The sequence below is a fragment of the Clupea harengus genome, chromosome 16 (assembly GCF_900700415.2).
Source record: "Clupea harengus chromosome 16, Ch_v2.0.2, whole genome shotgun sequence".
In the NCBI taxonomy this organism is placed as follows: domain Eukaryota; kingdom Metazoa; phylum Chordata; class Actinopteri; order Clupeiformes; family Clupeidae; genus Clupea; species Clupea harengus.
Window position 1 is genome coordinate 9,081,872 of NC_045167.1, and position 17,500 is coordinate 9,099,371.

General features: G+C 44.7%; 2 protein-coding genes across 7 annotated transcripts in view; both read left to right on the plus strand.

Annotated features, from left to right (window-relative positions):
- LOC105891163 (ATP-binding cassette sub-family D member 2) overlaps positions 1–4,481 on the plus strand; it is a 17,004-nt gene extending 12,523 nt beyond the window's left edge. The window contains exons 8-10 of the mRNA XM_012817317.3: positions 141–225; positions 943–1,068; positions 1,342–4,481. Of these exons, the coding sequence (XP_012672771.1) occupies positions 141–225; positions 943–1,068; positions 1,342–1,558 (428 nt within the window). The 3' untranslated portion in view covers positions 1,559–4,481. The remainder of the gene's footprint in view (positions 1–140; positions 226–942; positions 1,069–1,341) is intronic.
- An 809-nt stretch (positions 4,482–5,290) lies between these two features.
- LOC105891160 (kinesin-like protein KIF21A) overlaps positions 5,291–17,500 on the plus strand; it is a 42,586-nt gene continuing 30,376 nt past the window's right edge. For 3 of the 6 annotated variants that reach the window (XM_031582454.2, XM_031582455.2, XM_031582456.2), the window contains exon 1: positions 5,291–5,690. In XM_031582454.2, coding sequence (XP_031438314.1) covers positions 5,647–5,690 — 44 coding nt within the window. In that variant the 5' untranslated portion in view covers positions 5,291–5,646. The remainder of the gene's footprint in view (positions 5,691–17,500) is intronic. The other 3 variants (XM_031582457.2, XM_031582458.2, XM_031582459.2) reach the window with 1 other exon arrangement.

Consider the following 17,500-nt stretch of genomic DNA (forward strand, 5'->3'; position numbering starts at 1 on the left):
TTGAACGGTATTCAACAAATAACTGTCTAGAATGAAACATGCCATTGATTGCCAGGTCATACAAAGTAACCTGGTATTCCATGTTGTGATTCCATGTTGTGATTCTGTCCTCTATGTTCTGTGTTCTGTGTTCCACGCAGGCTGGGATGCGGAGCTGGACTGGAAAGATGTTCTGTCGGGTGGGGAGAAGCAGAGGATGGGCATGGCTCGCATGTTCTACCAGAAGTAAGAGACCACCTCATTCACACACAACCTCCAGTTTAAACTTGCCAACCTAACACACACACATATGCACTCTTAAACCTAACACACACACATATGCACTCTTAAACCTAACACACACACATATGCACTCTTAAACCTAACACACACACATATGCACTCTTAAACCTAGCACACACACATATGCACTCTTAAACCTAACACACACACATATGCACTCTTAAACCTAGCACACACACATATGCACTCTTAAACCTAACACACACACATACTGTATGCACTCTTAAACCTAACTGTATACTGTACACTCTTAAACCTAACACACACACATATGCACTCTTAAACCTAACACACACACATACTGCATGCACTCTTAAACCTAACACACACACATATGCACTCTTAAACCTAACACACACACAAATGCACTCTTAAACCTAACACACACACAAATGCACGTGGGACCCATGCAAACAGTCAAACTAAACCTCCCTCTCAATTTCATGTCAGGAGAAGGATATAACTTACCCTAGGAACCAGATGGGCTATCATTTTATAAATCCCATCAGAGTGATATAAGACAGCTGCCCATCATGGCCATGTAACCCCTGTTAGTCTTTTTGTGTTAATCAATGATAGTGACTTCAATCAATTCTGAGGTGAGGTCCAGATGTCTCCATAGTGATTCACATCCTTTTTTCTCCTCCTGTTTCTGCTCAGGCCAAAGTACGCTCTTCTGGATGAGTGCACAAGTGCCGTCAGCATCGATGTGGAGGGAAAGATCTTCCAGGCTGCAAAGGATTCTGGGATATCCCTGCTATCAATCACACACAGACCTTCTCTCTGGTAAGCTGAGACCCACACACATGCACGCTCTCTCGTGCGCTCTCTCTTCCATATACACACACACACACAAAAACACACAAACAGGTAAATACACAACTAGATGCAGTGCATTGTACCGTGCAGACCTAGGACATGTAATTGAGGTTTTCCTTTTCAGTTACAAATGCTTTGTGGTATTGTGTGGAATTCACCAGTAGATGAACTACAACTCCCAGAATGCCTTTCAGCATATAAACCATTTCCTCGGTAAAGCTCCGTTCTTCCTCCCTACAGGAAGTACCACACGCACCTGCTGCAGTTTGATGGGGAGGGCGGCTGGCGCTTCGAGCAGCTGGACACCGCCACGCGTCTCTCCCTCACCGAGGAAAAGCAGCGCATGGAGTCCCAGCTGGCTGGCATTCCTAAGATGCAACTGCGCCTCAACGAGCTCTGCAAAATCCTGGGCGAGGACTCTGTGCTCAAAACGGCGGACCTGAAAGAGGGGGAGTGAGAGAGAGAAAGAGAAAGAGAGAGAGAGAGAGACAGAGAGAGAGACAGAGAGAGAGAGAGAGAGACAGACAGAAAAAGAGAGAGAGACAGAGAGAGAGAGAGTGTGTGTTAGTGAGTTGAGGTTAGTTGTCCCTTTCAAACGTGAGCCTCTTGAGCTGCTATGTATGGAGAGCTGGTTTTGTGAGACAAGGAACAGCTGCATTTCTAACCAGTGAGACTGACACTGAGCTGGACTGATCGAAGATGCCCATGAACAAGTACTACACCTGTTGAACGCACACAGAGCCCCATCACACAGGATAGATTCAGTGTTGCTCCTCGCCTCATGGCCTATATCCTCGCTTTTCCATTTCTTATCATTGTGTCTTCACTATCGACACTGGAAGGGCAAAATTGGCTGGAGTGTTTTGTTATTGTTTTTTTTTTTTTTTTTCAGCACTTTATTTTTCACTTTTTAAATGAGCTTTTATTGTTCTTGAGGTACGGTCATGAAGTGAGGGCGCTCTGCCTGTGGTACCTACCTGTGAGATTACATGCTGTCTTCCTGTGGGTTTTTAGTTTTATCCGTTGAGTCCTGATGGTTTTGTTTTTAATGGATGAGATGGATGGAAAATGATTAAATGGATGGCAAATGAGGCACTGTAATTTTCATGACACAGAATAACAAGACATGGTATTAGCTTTTTGTTTTATCAGTTCAGTCCTGCTGTTTATGCTTTGAATGGATGAAAGTGACTGTCCCTGTGTTTGTCATGAAACAGGGCAACAAAGTCCCCCTGTCCCCTGTCCCCTGTCCCCTGTCCCCTTCCCTTCACCCTGGTGTCTCACATAACCTTAGTACCACTGGCAGTCATGACACTTCAGTTGATTCGTAATTCATTGCACACGTATTGCGTATAATAAGAGGCACCATGTACAATCAAAGACACCATATGATTGTGAAGTGTACTGCAATCTTGAAAGGTTCAGAGTACACAGAAGAGCTAAGACTAGATACGTGAGGCTGGATGTTGCCTCCTGCAGGCTTTTATTTAAAGGAACACAGACACACACACACATACAGATATATAAAACATGTGCCTGTGCATGCATAGACATGCCAGAGCAAATACACACACACAGATGTCAAGAGTGCAGGGTCATAGGCGGCTGTCTTATTAGACAAATACAATGGTGGAGGGTCTCTTGTGGTCCCTGTGTCCTAGCAGGCTTTAGGCACTGTTGCACCACTCTCCCCAGACCACTGGCAAAGCTCCTGTGTTTATTTACAACTAATCCTCTTTCACGTGACACTGGCATGAGCAGTGCATGCTGGGAAGTCAGACTCATTGTCCTTAGACCTTAGGTTGGGCTGAGGTCAGGCTAGACTGCTTTGAGATTAGTGTTTGTTTATTTTTTTCCTTCTGGAACACTGGATGGTTGTTACGTTTCTGTTCTCATTCGGTGAGCTGTTCTGGAATGTGTGTGTGATTCTGTGATCCCTCTCTTGTGTTCTGAGTCCATCTTCCTTGGATGACCAGCCCTACTGTGGGAAATGCTTCTGTCATGACTGTGAGCTTCCATGTTGTCTTTTCCCTGAGAAGACTGTGAACATTCACCTCTTTGTTGGAAATTTTAACATGAAATGTTGCTTTTTTTGTATTTCTCCAGAACTATGGAAAATACTGACAAAACTTTGTTGTGAAAATAGTCAGTTGTACTGTTCCTCACTTATATGATGAAGAAGCTGGAGCCTTTTGTTTAGATCTCACTGAGCCCCGCTATTTTCCATTACTATCTCATCAAGCATGTGACATTTGACTGTGGCCTTTAGCTGTTAATCAACATTTCAGGAAATAACATTTTAATCGTTGAACCATGTGACCCATGGTCAATTTTGGAACAGAAACCTTTTCACTGGCAAATGAAACTACTGCTGGATGCCAAAAAATGTGATTAGCATTTGAGCTCTTATAGGTCTTACTATTAATTTATCAAAACTAGACCAATCTGATGTCCTTAGATACGACCATTATGACGTGACCAGGTATTCCACTCTAAAGCTCTGACCCCTAAAGGGGAGGATTTTTACTGCGCTTCTCGCCGGATCAAGCAGAATTTACAAACGTTTCTGTGGCAACCCAGAACCACTCTTAGAACCAGCTTACTGCAATCATGTTGCTATTCACATATTGTAAATAGGCTAGTTTTATATATCTGAGAAAGATGTTACAATATCATAGCCTCTATTTTGTCAAGGGGTTAGTTATGCGAGGACGTGATAGTTGTGGGTTCAGTGGCGTTTGCTTTGGTGGGTGTGATGGAGTGAGTGCATGTATGAAGTCGTGAGAGGAAACACTCCACCCACTATAAGCAGTGAATGGACACCTTTATTATTATTGTTGTTGTTATGGGAGACCATAGGACCGAACGCTGATCCCTCACTGGTCTTGAGCTGAACAACATATGTCTGTGACAAAAGCGTTGCCTGGTCGTTGAAACAATTCGTACATTTTTAATGGAGGCAGGTTACATAGAGCTGAGCACACAGGTGGCCTGTCTCTGCCTAGTTAAGTCCAACTGTAATCTACTTGCATGTCAGGGTACATCATTCCTAACATTTTTAAAGTGGTACTAACGAAGTATGCCTGGCTGGCTGTATTGGTGCAAATGTTTTGGGAAATGCAGGTGAAGTGTAAATAAAATTAACCACTAAGTCTTGTGTACTCAGTTCCTCACATGCTTCTCACTTTATATCATACATGTGGCATATAGTCTGACATGTACATGTTCTTACACATTATATTATTATATTATAGAGTATACCTTTATGGTGAAGTCTGCTATTTTGTTGTGAAGCAGTAACATTGCTAGGGTTAACTGATACATGATAGTATTAATAGTATTGTAATTATGACTGGTGAATAAAAGAAAGAAGTAAAATCCCCATGGGTCCTGTACATGCTGTACATCTGATTCATTATGTTTTGACACTAAAAAATACAAACCGACTAGCCTCTGTTAACGATGCACCTGCTGGCCATGATTGCACACACAGTTATGAGTCTATGTCGCCATCTTTTGGTTGAAAGAGGAACTGTTCATTGAAAAGCGCATGAGACTGTTAACTATCGGAAACCTGACAAAAACATCAAGTTTACAATACAATGTCCACTCTGTTGTTTACATTGAAATTATATAATTTGTGTGTAGAATATTTATTAATAAGCATTGACAAAAAGGCGTGGAGGTGGGCCTATTCTGGGCATACCAAATTTGTGCAATGAGTAACCCAAAGTGGCCACACGATGGCGCTCACCCACAGGTATTTCTGCTTATCGCTGTAAATTGCCTCCATGATCTCTAAAACCATCAGTCGACTCATTCATCTACTGAAATGGTTTGGGGTCCATTTATAAAACACAATTCTACATGTAAGACATTTTCCTTGTCAGTGCATTCTGGCATATGCCAAACACCGGACATTCAGTTGTCATTCATCTGTCTAAAAGAATGTTTTGCAAAAGCGAGTAAGTTAACGTAGTATTCTATTCAGAACGTAATTATTCATGACCCCGTATTGTTTCCAAGGGACACATTGAGTAAAACCACAGCGCTTTGCCCACGAAAACATACTTCAGGATCCCAGCCCTATTAGAGGTTAAAACATCGAAATTAATCTAGAACCTAACCTAAGAGATGACAGTCACCGTCACGCCATCACCTCAGTGGTTGAGGGGGGAGGCGGGGCCTCGTGACGTCACGCGAGTTGGGAAACACGCAGGAGGGGAAAGCGAACGCGCCGATCGCTCTCCAGCAAAGCCAAGACGGTCAGCGGTGGCACGGAAACAATGTCACCGAATGTGTAGCCGGGTGCGCTGCAGGCCCAACGAACGCCGTGCAGTTTAAAACAAAACGTTTTAGTGGTTTGCTCATTCTGTGATTATTTTTATAATGACAAACTCAAAAAGCTGTAGCTGTTTTTGCTGCTCACGCGCCAAGGAGCAACGTCGCCTGTAAGCTAAATAAGCCGATAAAGAAAAAGGAAAATCAAGCTATTTATATCCCTTGCTCTACTTTACTTCATTTATCACCGGGGACGTCGGAAACATGTCGACCGGCCAAGACGAAAGTTCGGTGCGAGTGGCTTTGAGGTAGGTACACATCTTTGGTGTTGGCGAACACAATGATGCTCCGTTTGGGCACGCCTCTTCAGATGTACCTGCTATGGTATTATGGAAGCCTACACACAATGGTAGCGTTGCTTTTTAAACATGGTATGACGACAAAGAGGGTTTATAAATCAAACAGTTTGAAAACATTATCATATTCTGATCCAGTCTTTTAGTTACAGCACCAGTGTGAATGCCCAGGTTACTCCTAACGAGCATATAATAGCCCGTATTTCTTTCATCACAGGCGTGTTGTCATGTGGCCTAATAAAACCGAGCATTTCGAAGCATAACTACAGAACACTTTGACACGTGCTGTCGGTTTGTGTTGTGTAAGACTGTGAATGATTTGCCGTGGTCTGTCATTCTTAGCCTGTAGGCCTACTGCTTACAGTGTGCACGACTATGCATGAAGTTGATCTTTATTAGGGCTCATTCAAAATATATTTATTGTTAGCTATCCTCTGAAAATGCATACAGTATATGAGCACCAAACTTGAATGGGGGGGGGGATCCGAGGTATCTGTGGTCTCGGTAGGAACCATATTCAACCAGGAACCATACAACTGAACAGTGACATAATTGCAATACAAAGCTCTTAACTCTTCAAACATTCAGCACATAGAGGCATACTTGTCCTGCACCTGTTATTCTTGTGTGTGTGTGTGTGTGTGTGTGTGTCATTTTGCTCAGTGTTACTGACTAATGACCAGTGAAGTACAGATACATTGTATGAGTGCTTGTGTGTGTCATTGGAAAGTGGTCTGCAGTGGGCTGATAAGAATCCTGCACATCTCAGGTGTCTGTGCCTCTCTCTCTCTCTTGCCTTCCCTTCCTCTCTCTCTCTCTCTCCCTCTCTCTCTCTCTCCCTCCCTCTCTCTCTCTCTCTCTCTCACCCTCCCTCTCGCTCCCTCTCCTTTTCTCTCCCTCTTTCTTTCTCTCTCTCCCTTCCTCTATCTCTCTCCCTTTCTCTCTGCTCCACCTGCGCTACTCTTGTTACCCCTGGCAGGACTTTGTCCCACAGTTTATTGAGAGGCCGGAGACTAGAGCCTGGACTTGGGCCTGCCAGGTGTGCCTCATGCCTCACCGTCTGCACTGATAGGGCTCTGCCTGCTAGTCTGAGCGAAGGAGGGTGCTTTGGTGGAAGATGCCATGTTGCACTGTGTGGAATTGCTGTGTAGAGTAAAACATGTTTTTAAGGGCGGTCAAAGTAGTTTACACGTTAATATTTTTTACGCCGTTAACACAGGTTTCGTTATGATGACCCTTAACTTCACCCATGTAGCAATATCCTAGCATGAAGTTGTATACTCTGGCAACTAGCCAAGTTTTTTTTCCAGCAAGTTGTGGGCTGGTCCTGAAAAGTATTCATAAAGATGTCAGGGCTTTAAAAGTATATCTATCTAGAGTGAGAATCAGGTTTCGGTTTCTCTTTCTGTTTGTCTTGTATTCGACTGGCATCTTCTCGGGTGTGTTGTGTGTTGCTTGTATAAATTAAGTCAGACGCACAGACGCACAGACACACAGACACTGAACTAAGCTAATCTGTTCAGACCAGAGCCCAGGAACTCACACATATGTACACCCACACATACACACAATACACACACACACACACACACACAGCTCACAACACACTCACTCACACACAAACAAATACAGAAACAGATATGCAAATTCTTGTGCTTCCACCTGCAGTCATATTGTATGTTTATGTAAGTCCCAGCTTCATACACACACACACACACACACACACACACACACACACACACACACACAGACATTTGATTAATTTATTTGGAATGACCAATACTGATTACAACACCACAGCATCCAAATATTAATAAAGAGCCTATTATGTCTCACACAACAATTTGCAATCCTCTAACACAGAGTCTATGAACATGTCCAAGGCTACCATAAATGAGTACAACTAGTTTTGTACTATAACCACCTACTGTCAGAGCATGAGTTAATGGCTGATATTTAAAAATATTTTCAGAGAAACACAGGTCCATATACATGTCAAAGCAACAACCCACTTCCAGGATCATAATGTTTTTTAAAAGATCACCAACAACAACAATGTCAGTATTTGGAGAGTCTTTGTGTTGCTCGTATAAATGAAGTTAGACACACAGACACACAGACACACAGACACACAGACACACAGACACACAGACACACAGACACACAGACACACAGACACACAGACACACAGACACACAGACACACAGACGGTGTGAAGAGGTCTTTGGGTCCAGAGGTAGCCTTGTTTATGTTGGCCCTTCTGTTGTCAAGTCTTTCCCGTCCTCCGGGCCTTGTCGGAGGAATGTCTCTTCAGCGTCTGGTGTAATCCTGCTATCAGTTGGCCTGTGTTCCTGATGAATGACATCACCCTGTGAGTCCTGGTCTCGCTTTGTCTCAAGGACGTTGTCATATTTCATCCTCCCTTTCCTCCGTGGTTCCCACGCACACGTGAGCTAGCTGTTGACAGTTCCGACTCATTTGCGCTGTATTACCCCAATCACCCAGAAGCCCAGGGGAAATGTGCACCAGTGGAACTTAAACCCCACGCTGAGACTTCTATTAATCAGGGGAAATTAGTTTGTTTTTGATTGATATGGGTTGCCATGCCAGCCTTTGATGATCTGCCATCGCCGTGACGACAGACGGGATAAGTGTTATCAGTCTGTGTGCTTGAGGGGGGAATGAGCCGATGATATTCTGTCTCCGGAGTGTGAGAGACTGTTTAGAGGGTGTGTGTGTTTTGTTCTCCACACCCTATGCTGTGTGTGTGTGTGTGTGTCTCTCTTAGTAATGGATATTGTGGTGCTGTTGTTAGATACAGTGCCTGTCTGTGCCTGCTGAGGTGAACACATCTCTTCACACCCTTTCACTCTCCAGAAAGACACACACACACACACTCCATCATTCATCCTGTGATCTCACCTAATGCCACCACACACACACATGTGGGATGATGAGCAGTGAAAACACACAGCATGGAGATGAAGAGAGAAAAGATGTGATCCTGTAGAAACCACAGACTGACTGATATATGGCTGCATATGGAGCTGACTCCCCTAAGAAAGGGATCATCTTATTTTCAGCGATTCAGCTCTTTCTAAACATCACTAATGAGGCGTGTGTGTTTTTTCTCTGAGACATTAATTGGTGAAAGTAGTATTTTATATCAGGCAAAGACATAAGGCTGCTGTGGTGGTAATGTTTTGGGCCTTTTATCCGATTGTTGGAGCCGACAGAAGGTGCTTTTCAGGGCCCTTTTCGAGAGTAGTGCAGAAAAGAAACAAATGCACAGCTCAACTGTTCGAGGTGTTGAAGTCTACTTTAGGGCTGAGTGAGGGGTACAATTGATATACAGCTTGTGTGCCTGTATCTGTGTGTGTGTCTTTGTGGCTGTCAGGTGTAGTGTGTGTGTGGGTGGCTTGTTTATGTAAGAGCTCCACCTGTCTCCAGTCTGCAAGGGTGTGCACAGCTGGGAACTTTGCAGTAGTGAGGTGTGTGTGTGTGTGTGTGTGTGTGTGCGTGGTGTCAGCCTATGATTATAATCCAACCTCAGATAGGGAGACCTCACACTCCACTGGAGCCTAGAGAAGGATGACATTTGCAGAGCCCAGAGTGAGAGAGAAAAGAGAGAGAGGGATGGATGGATGGATAGCGGGAGGGAGAGACAGACACTCTTTCACGCTACACTCATCCATCTGAAAGAGCTGCTCATTTATAGTGCAGAATGTAATTGTGACAGCTGGGCTTCCTACTAAATGAGGGCCTTCAGGTTGCTCAGACCACTCTGGGCTGTCTGTACAGAGCATTCTGTGCTACTCAGACAAAGGGTCAGTCACTTAGACCTACTTTACTAGATACTACACCAGTGCCTAACAGTAGTAGGTCTTACTTCAGTCATCATGAGCGAAGGTTTAATATATAAATACATTTAAAGTATTTAAATACATATAAAAAGTTTATCTGTAATATTCCAGTAGTTCACCATGTTTATTCTGTATATTCAATATCACATGCTGAATTTATTAGTAATGTCCTTATGGCTAATAGGGTTCATTCTGGCTTGAATGTGAAATGCAGACCACATTTGCAGTTCAGTGGAAATTGGGCTTGTAGAACAAAAGTCTCATGACTCCCATCATTAAGCAACAAAACCAAAGTTTCTAAAGTTAAAATGTTACCTCTATCAGGAGGGCTTGATCGTGTCAGCTAGGAGGAAGGAGAAGTTAGACATTTACTCTTCAGTTGCACAATTCCCAAAGATTTCCACTCTGCTCTCCTTACAACATGCTGAAGATTCGAGTCTTCAGCAGACTACATGTCCCATGATGCTCGGTTCTGATTCTCCCCATTGATTGGTCCATTGTGCTTATAAAAACATGGCTCTAGACATGCCAGCCTAGGGGTGGATTATGATAATGATTGCAATCCATCTGCTGCTGTCCAGCCAATGGGCTTGCATTATTCCCCTAATTAATATTAATGAGGTGCCTTGAAAGGCGTGTGAAAACCATCTGTTTTGGGGTGCATGCATGACGGCTCTGTCAGTCTTTTGCAAATGTAGTGACCCAGAAACCCACAGATGGTTGCCTCCACTGATCTGATGCGAATGGGCCTCAGCTGCCTGAGTGACAGCTTGTGTTTGCCTTTCCTTTTAGATACTCTTTTGTCTTCCTCTTTCCGGCCTGAACCGCCATGGTTGTCCTCTAATGTGTTTTCAGCCAATGTATCAAACTGCTATTAACAACATATTGCTCTTGCAGAGCAAGTTTGTCTAGCTCTCGTTCTCGTCCCCTCTGTGAGTGTGTGTGTGTGTGTGGGGGTGTGTGTAGGAGTCCTTTGTTTACACTGTGCAGGGTGTCCTCTGTCAACACGCCATGGCTAAACAGAGACAAGCCCTACTTTTTCTCAGAAGAAAGAAAAAAAAGAGAAAGAGAGAAAATTGGAAAATGACAGAAGGAAAATGACAGAACACTTTTGTCTGTGAAAGAGAATAAGACAGGGAAGGACAGAGAGTGTGTGTGTGTGTGTGAGAGAGAGAGACCGAGAGGAAGGGGTGGTGTTGGTGTATTCAACAACAAACCAGCGTTGTCCCCAAACAGACAGAAACATGTTGGCAGTGGCCCAGTTGTCTCTGTGTGAACTCAAACCCAGTAGGGCTCCTCATGTACCAGCACAGAGGAATGCACACTCACACACACACACCGCACTGCACCGCACCGCACATACACACACACATACACACACACATTACACACACATACACACACATATTCATATTGCACACACACACACACTCATACATATTACGCTCACACACACACTGACATTACAGCTGGTACCTATGGCACAACACCACAGTGCACACACACACACACACACACACACATACACCTGATTTAGTGGCAAGGTTTTACAGTAGCCAGGGCAGCTTGAATGTTTGAAAGATTTTTCTGACTCTGTGGAAATGTTAGAGGGTGCAGTTCACTCTTATCTTGTGTGGTCAGGACTTTATCCCTGCGTCCTGGTGAAGGTCAGCTGCTGTTAAGGGCAGCAGGAGTTTTCCATGTATAATCTGTGTGTGTGTTTGTGTGTGTGTGTCCTCTAGAGCCCCAAGGGGGAGATATGGGGTCGAGTGTGTGTGTGTGTGTGTGTATGTGTGTGTGTGTGTGTGTGTGTGTGTGTGTATGTATATATACTGTTAGTGTGTGTTTGTCTGTGTGTGCATGTCCTGTAGAGCCCCAAGGGGGAGATATGGGGATGGGTCTTTGTGTGTGTTCGTGTATGTGTGAGTGTGTTTTTTGGTGGTGTTTTTTCTCTCCAAACGGGTGAAGCAATACCAGCGGGTCTTCTCTTTGACCTCTGAGCCTTTTCCTGCTATCACAAACATCATACACACACACACACACACACACACACACACACACACACACACACACAGAGAGAGACACATAGACACTCGCAGAGTGATTCTTTCCTGCAATCCCAGAGATCTGCTCCGTGACCCTTGACACTTGGGGAAACAGCATAGTGCTGGTCAGCGAGTGCACCAGCGCGGGTCATCGCCCCCCCTTTCTCACACTCTCACTCACCGCTGTCACTTAACATGTCTACATCATCACGACTCTTGACACCCTGGGAACCGCTCCGTTTGCTGACTCAGCAGAATCTCTCACACGGCTGCCAGCGCTGTTCTTGGCCCATTAAACAGACCTCATACATAATCATCCTGTCCCGTGACATCATCATCCTGTGACACAGGCCCCTTGTGATGTCATCATCATCATCCCCTGACCGCAGCAGTAAGCTGTTAGTGAGTGATTTATTAAAAGCCTGGATGAAGACAGCTAGCAGTGAATGCCTCTGAGAAAAAAGTGGAAAGACGGGACCTTCCTTCCTAGAGAGAGAGTTTGACTCTCAGACTGATCTGGCCCTGATGTGGCCCGGAGTCACCTGTTCTTAGGGGTGTATTGGGTTGCTGTGTGGGAGCGCTGGCTCTCCTGTCCCCTCCAGCTGTGTTGTGTTGGGTTTCCTCTTTTTTGTGTTCACGTGGAAACGGGACCCTTTGAAGCGCCGGAGGGGGAGAAGCAGACGACCTGTTTCTACCTGCTGCTGAAAGACACACACACACACACACACTTCTCCCTGCTCTGCCAAAGCTTGTGTCTAACAATACATACGCAGTTTTATCTGGGCAGGAGAGAGCCTCTGGTAATCTGAGAGAGAAAAGTGTGTGTGTGTGTGTATGTGTGTGTTCTGTAGAATGTGTACACAGCACCAGTCTGAATATAAGGGACGGAGAGAAGAAGCTGTGTGTATAAAGGCACACATAGGGCTCCATATATAGTAACAGCTTGTATTTCCAGTGATATGCCCTCAAGCGAGATTATGTACACATACCGTATGTGTGTGAATCTGTGTGTGTGTGTATTACATGAGTGGGGAGTGGGGGGGGGGGGGGGGGGTCATTTATACACAAAGTACTTTGCACATACAAATCTGATGTCATAGAACATATTTTTGATGTTAATGATGTCTCAGGGCTTCTATTAATAGAATGAGCAGAGGATTGTTATCATATTAGCAGAGGGATGGGTAGTAGGCAATCTGAATGCGCGTGTGATGCATTGTAACCAATATGTTGTAGCAGATTGTGAGGTAGGAGAGTCTAAATGGAATGGAATTTAGGGCTGCAACTGTCAAATATTTTTGGAATCGAGTATTCTATTGATTATTTCATTGATTAATTGAGTAATCGGATAAAAAGTACTTTTGCATTTTTAAACAACAATATCAATAGTGCGCTACACAACATGACAGGCCTGTTAAAATGACCAAGCAATTGGCGGTTATTCCTGACAAAAAACAGGTTTTTAATCCAACTCCAACACTCGAGTAAATCGAATAATTCGATTACAAAAAATGTCCGAGGCAAATTCTTTGCTTGCGAATTATTTTCTTTGCAAATTCTTTAACTTGCCGGGGATTAACGTTAGCAGTGGATGAGTGTTTGAGAAAGCTTTGCCAGGCAAGTTAACGTGTGTCAATAATAACAGTCCGTGTGAAACAATGATACCTGAGGAGCTGATCAGGCCACATAACGCGAGTGATATGATAGCAGATACTTTTTAATAGAGGGACTTTGGTGATTTGGTGACATTTTTTGTAATCGAATTATTCGAGTTAGTCAAGTAATCGTTTCAGCCCTAATGGAATTAGTTATTGTAATAGATTGTCTATACAGTGGTCACGTCCATTAGCGTTGCAGACAGTGCTCCACTACATGGAGAGAGAAGAGAGACAAGTTGGTACACAGATTAAAAACGATATGTTACAGGAGCTAGACATCAGAGAGGTGGCAGAGAAAGGAGATCTTGTACGGAAATCCTCTCCTCTCCTTCTCCCTCTCCTGTTCCCTGACAGTCTTTGTTTCTCTCTCCCTGTCTTTCTCTCTCCCTGTCTTTCTCTCTCCTTGTCTTTCTTTGTGGAATACTAAGGATGAATGGTAAAATGTGAATGTGAAATGATGATGATTTAGCTGGTTGTTAGGCATTCATTGCCTCGAGGCTTCGCTTAATTCATATCACCAAAGTCCCTCTATTAAAAAGTATCTGCTATCAAGTAGTACGGCCCTCTGGTATAGCATGGACGGACCCTACTAATCTTCGGGACCATATAGGGGGATGTGTTGATGTGACGTGAGTGTATGGGGGTGGGTGTGTGTGTGGATGGACCCTAGATAACATCTGGACCCGTGCAGGGGATGTTGTAGTGTCACGTGATGTGAGTGTATGTGGAAAAGGGGGATGGACATCTCCTGGGTGTGGAGATGGACCCTACGTTACCTTCTGGACTAGTAGGGGATGTATTTATATGGCAGAAGATGTAAGTGGATATTGATACGGAAATGGACCCTGCGTAGCATCTGGACCATGGATGGAATGTGTCGATGTGTCACATGATGAGCGTGCATATGTCTGTGGAATATGGACCCTGTGCAGCGTCTGGTGTGGGATGTGTGATTTGATTGGGTGTCTGCACCTGTGTAGAGAATGTGTTGATGATGTGTTGATGTGTGATTGGTGGATGTGTGATTGGTGGAATGGACGTTTCCTGGGTGAATCAGCATTATGGATTGGCATGGGGGTGATTGCCTCAGAGTGCCTGGGAAATGAGTTACTGTAAGCAGGCCTGCAGGTCATTCAGACCTCCTAACCGATCGTACATTTTTAATTCTGGCACATGTTGGAAGATGCTCAAAGGTCATTCAAGGCTTTTAGGTGGTACTGACTGTTCTGTCTAGACTTGCGCCTTTAGCTCCTCCTCCCAGTACCCAACCCTGACTGCCTTCTCTGACCCCCTCACTGTCAGGCTCTTTGTGGCCAATTCTATCACTAAGATAAAACTCTCTATCTCTCACTATCTCTCTGTTCTCTCTCTCCCTTTCTGTCTGTCTGCTCTGTCAGCCTCTGTTTTCCTACCCTCCCATTAGTGCTCTCTCTTCTCGTCTCTCTCTCTCTCTCTCTCAAATTCAAATTCAAAAGAAGCTTTATTGGCATGACCAAAATGTTCTACAGTATTGCCCAAGCATTTGTTTTGGGAGTCTCTCTCTCTCTCTCTCTCTCTCTCTCTCTCTCTCTCTCTCTCTCTCTCTCTCTCTCTCTCTCTCTCCCTCTCCCCTTTCTCCCCCTCTGCTGTGATGTTGAGCAGATGTCAATTGAGCTGTCACTGCCCAGCAGGATTGGATTAGTGTGTCCTGTGGTCCTGTAGAGATGTAAAGATGCTGAGTCACTGTCTGTCTCTCTGGTCCCTGAGCTCATCCTCTAATGGGACCTCACCTCCTGAGCAGCATGACTCGGCGCCTAATGAGGAGAGGACATTAGATCACTGCCTCCTTACCCAGAAGGACTTGGGTCTGGCAAGACAGGAAGCGGCATTGGAAATAATCATTTATCATACACTTGGCATTTATTGATTGTTATTGATATTGTGGGTCAGCCAAAGCTGATTAATTTGTTCTGGTCTAAAGGCCAGAGGCACTCAAAGACCGGTGGTCTTAGGAGAGCAGGCTGCAACCTTTTGGTGATTTTATATATATGAGATTACTCAACATGCATACAGTTATAAATAACCCTTTAGTGATTTATATCTATGAGATTACTGAATATGCATACATTTATAAATAACCTTTTAGTGGTTTATATCTATGAGATTACTCAACATGCATACAGTTATAAATAACCCTTTAGTGATTCATATCTATGAGATTACTCAATATGCATACATTTATAAATCAAGATTTCGTATAATGCTTCAATGTGGAAGCTTTTGTGTCATTTGTGTGTGCCATTTGGGCCTTGTTCAAAAATGAAATGGCTTTGGGTGATTGTGCATTTATAATAAGGTCATAGCCGTATTCATGTAGTCTGTATTGTTTCTTCAGTAAGGGCAGCACAGCCCAATCCGTCCCAAGACTACATCCTATGCCCCTTAAATAGAAAATATGTGTGCTTATGGCCCTAGCTGGAGCTGTGTGCACACACACACACACACACACACACACACACACACACACACACACACACACACACACACACACACACACACCACACACACACACACACACACACACTCTTATGGCCCTGCTTTAAGGTTCAACTCAGACCTGCAGTTGAGGGCAGGATGAGGGCAGACACAGACAAAGAGCCGTATTCATGTAGTCTGTATTGTTTCTTCAGTAAGGGCAGCACAGCCCAATCCGTCCCAAGACTACATCCTATGCCCCTTAAATAGAAAATATGTGTGCTTATGGCCCTAGCTGGAGCTGTGTGCACACACACACACACACACACACACACACACACACACACACACACACACACACACACACACACACACACACACACACACACACACACACACTCTTATGGCCCTGCTTTAAGGTTCAACTCAGACCTGCAGTTGAGGGCAGGATGAGGGCAGACACAGACAAAGACACACACACACACACACACACACACACCCTGCTGTGCTAAAATCCCTGCCATGTCGTCGGGTCTGGGGGTTGGCATTGGGGGGGGTGTGGAGATTAGGACAAGTTGCTCAGAGCACGCCTCCAGCTTCAGCCCAAACATGAATTACTCCTCCTTGAGTTACATCAGAAACCAGGGTAGGGGGAGTGAGCACACACACACACACACACACACCACAACACAACACTGTGTCGTTCTTGTCCTCATCTTAGGAATGGCCTAGAACCTAATTGTCCTGAACCTAAGTTGTTGTGTCTGAGAGGGCCTGGATGAGGAGAGAGAGAGAGAGAGAGAGAGAGAGAGAGAGAGAGAGAGAGAGAGAGAGAGAGAGAGAGAGAGAGAGAGAGAGAGAGAGAGAGAGAGAGAGAGAGAGAGAGAGAGAGAGAGAGATGAGAAGAGAGAGAGAGAGAGAGAGAGAGAGAGAGAGAGAGAGAGAGAGAGCGAGCGAGCGAGCGAGCGAGGTCTGGAAGAACAGGGGGGGTAAGGAAAGGTGAAGTAAGAAAGGGATGGAAAGGAGAGAGGGAATACAGAGAGGGGTAGGGGAAGTGCGAGAGGATGGAGAGGGAGGGAAGAAAAAAAGGAAGGATGGAAGAAGTGACATGAGCGAGGGAGTGCAGGAGAGAGAGGGAGGAAAGAGAGAACGCGCAGGAGAGGTTGGGAGGAAAGAGAGGGGGCTGTGGGAGTTCAGGTTCCAGAAGGTTCTCCCCTGAACACAGTAATCGCAGTAATGAGACCCCAGCCTCGGCTTAACAGGGGAGGGTCACATGGATCAGGTCCAACAGGACAGACATATACACTCACACACACACACATACATCAAGTCCAACAGGACAGACACACACACTCACACACACACACACACACACACACACACATACATCAAGTCCAACAGAAGAATGCTCTAAAGAGGCTTTCCTGAAGTCATGCAAAGCTTCACACACATACACGCTCACATGAAAGTGGAAATGTGTTTGCTGATGCTCTGTAAATATTATTATGGCTTCTGATATATTCTTTTAGTTTATGTAAAACTGAATATACCGTAAATCCTCAAATAAAGACCGGAATTCAATTAGAGGCCGGGCTTCAGATAGTAGCCGGGGACGTGGTCGATACGGACAAATAAAGGCCGGGCCCCGAATACAAGCCGGGGGTAAAAAAAAGGTACCGGTAGCCTACCAGCATCAGTCCATCAGCACAAAGCAGAATAAATGTTCTCCTCATGTTTAATGT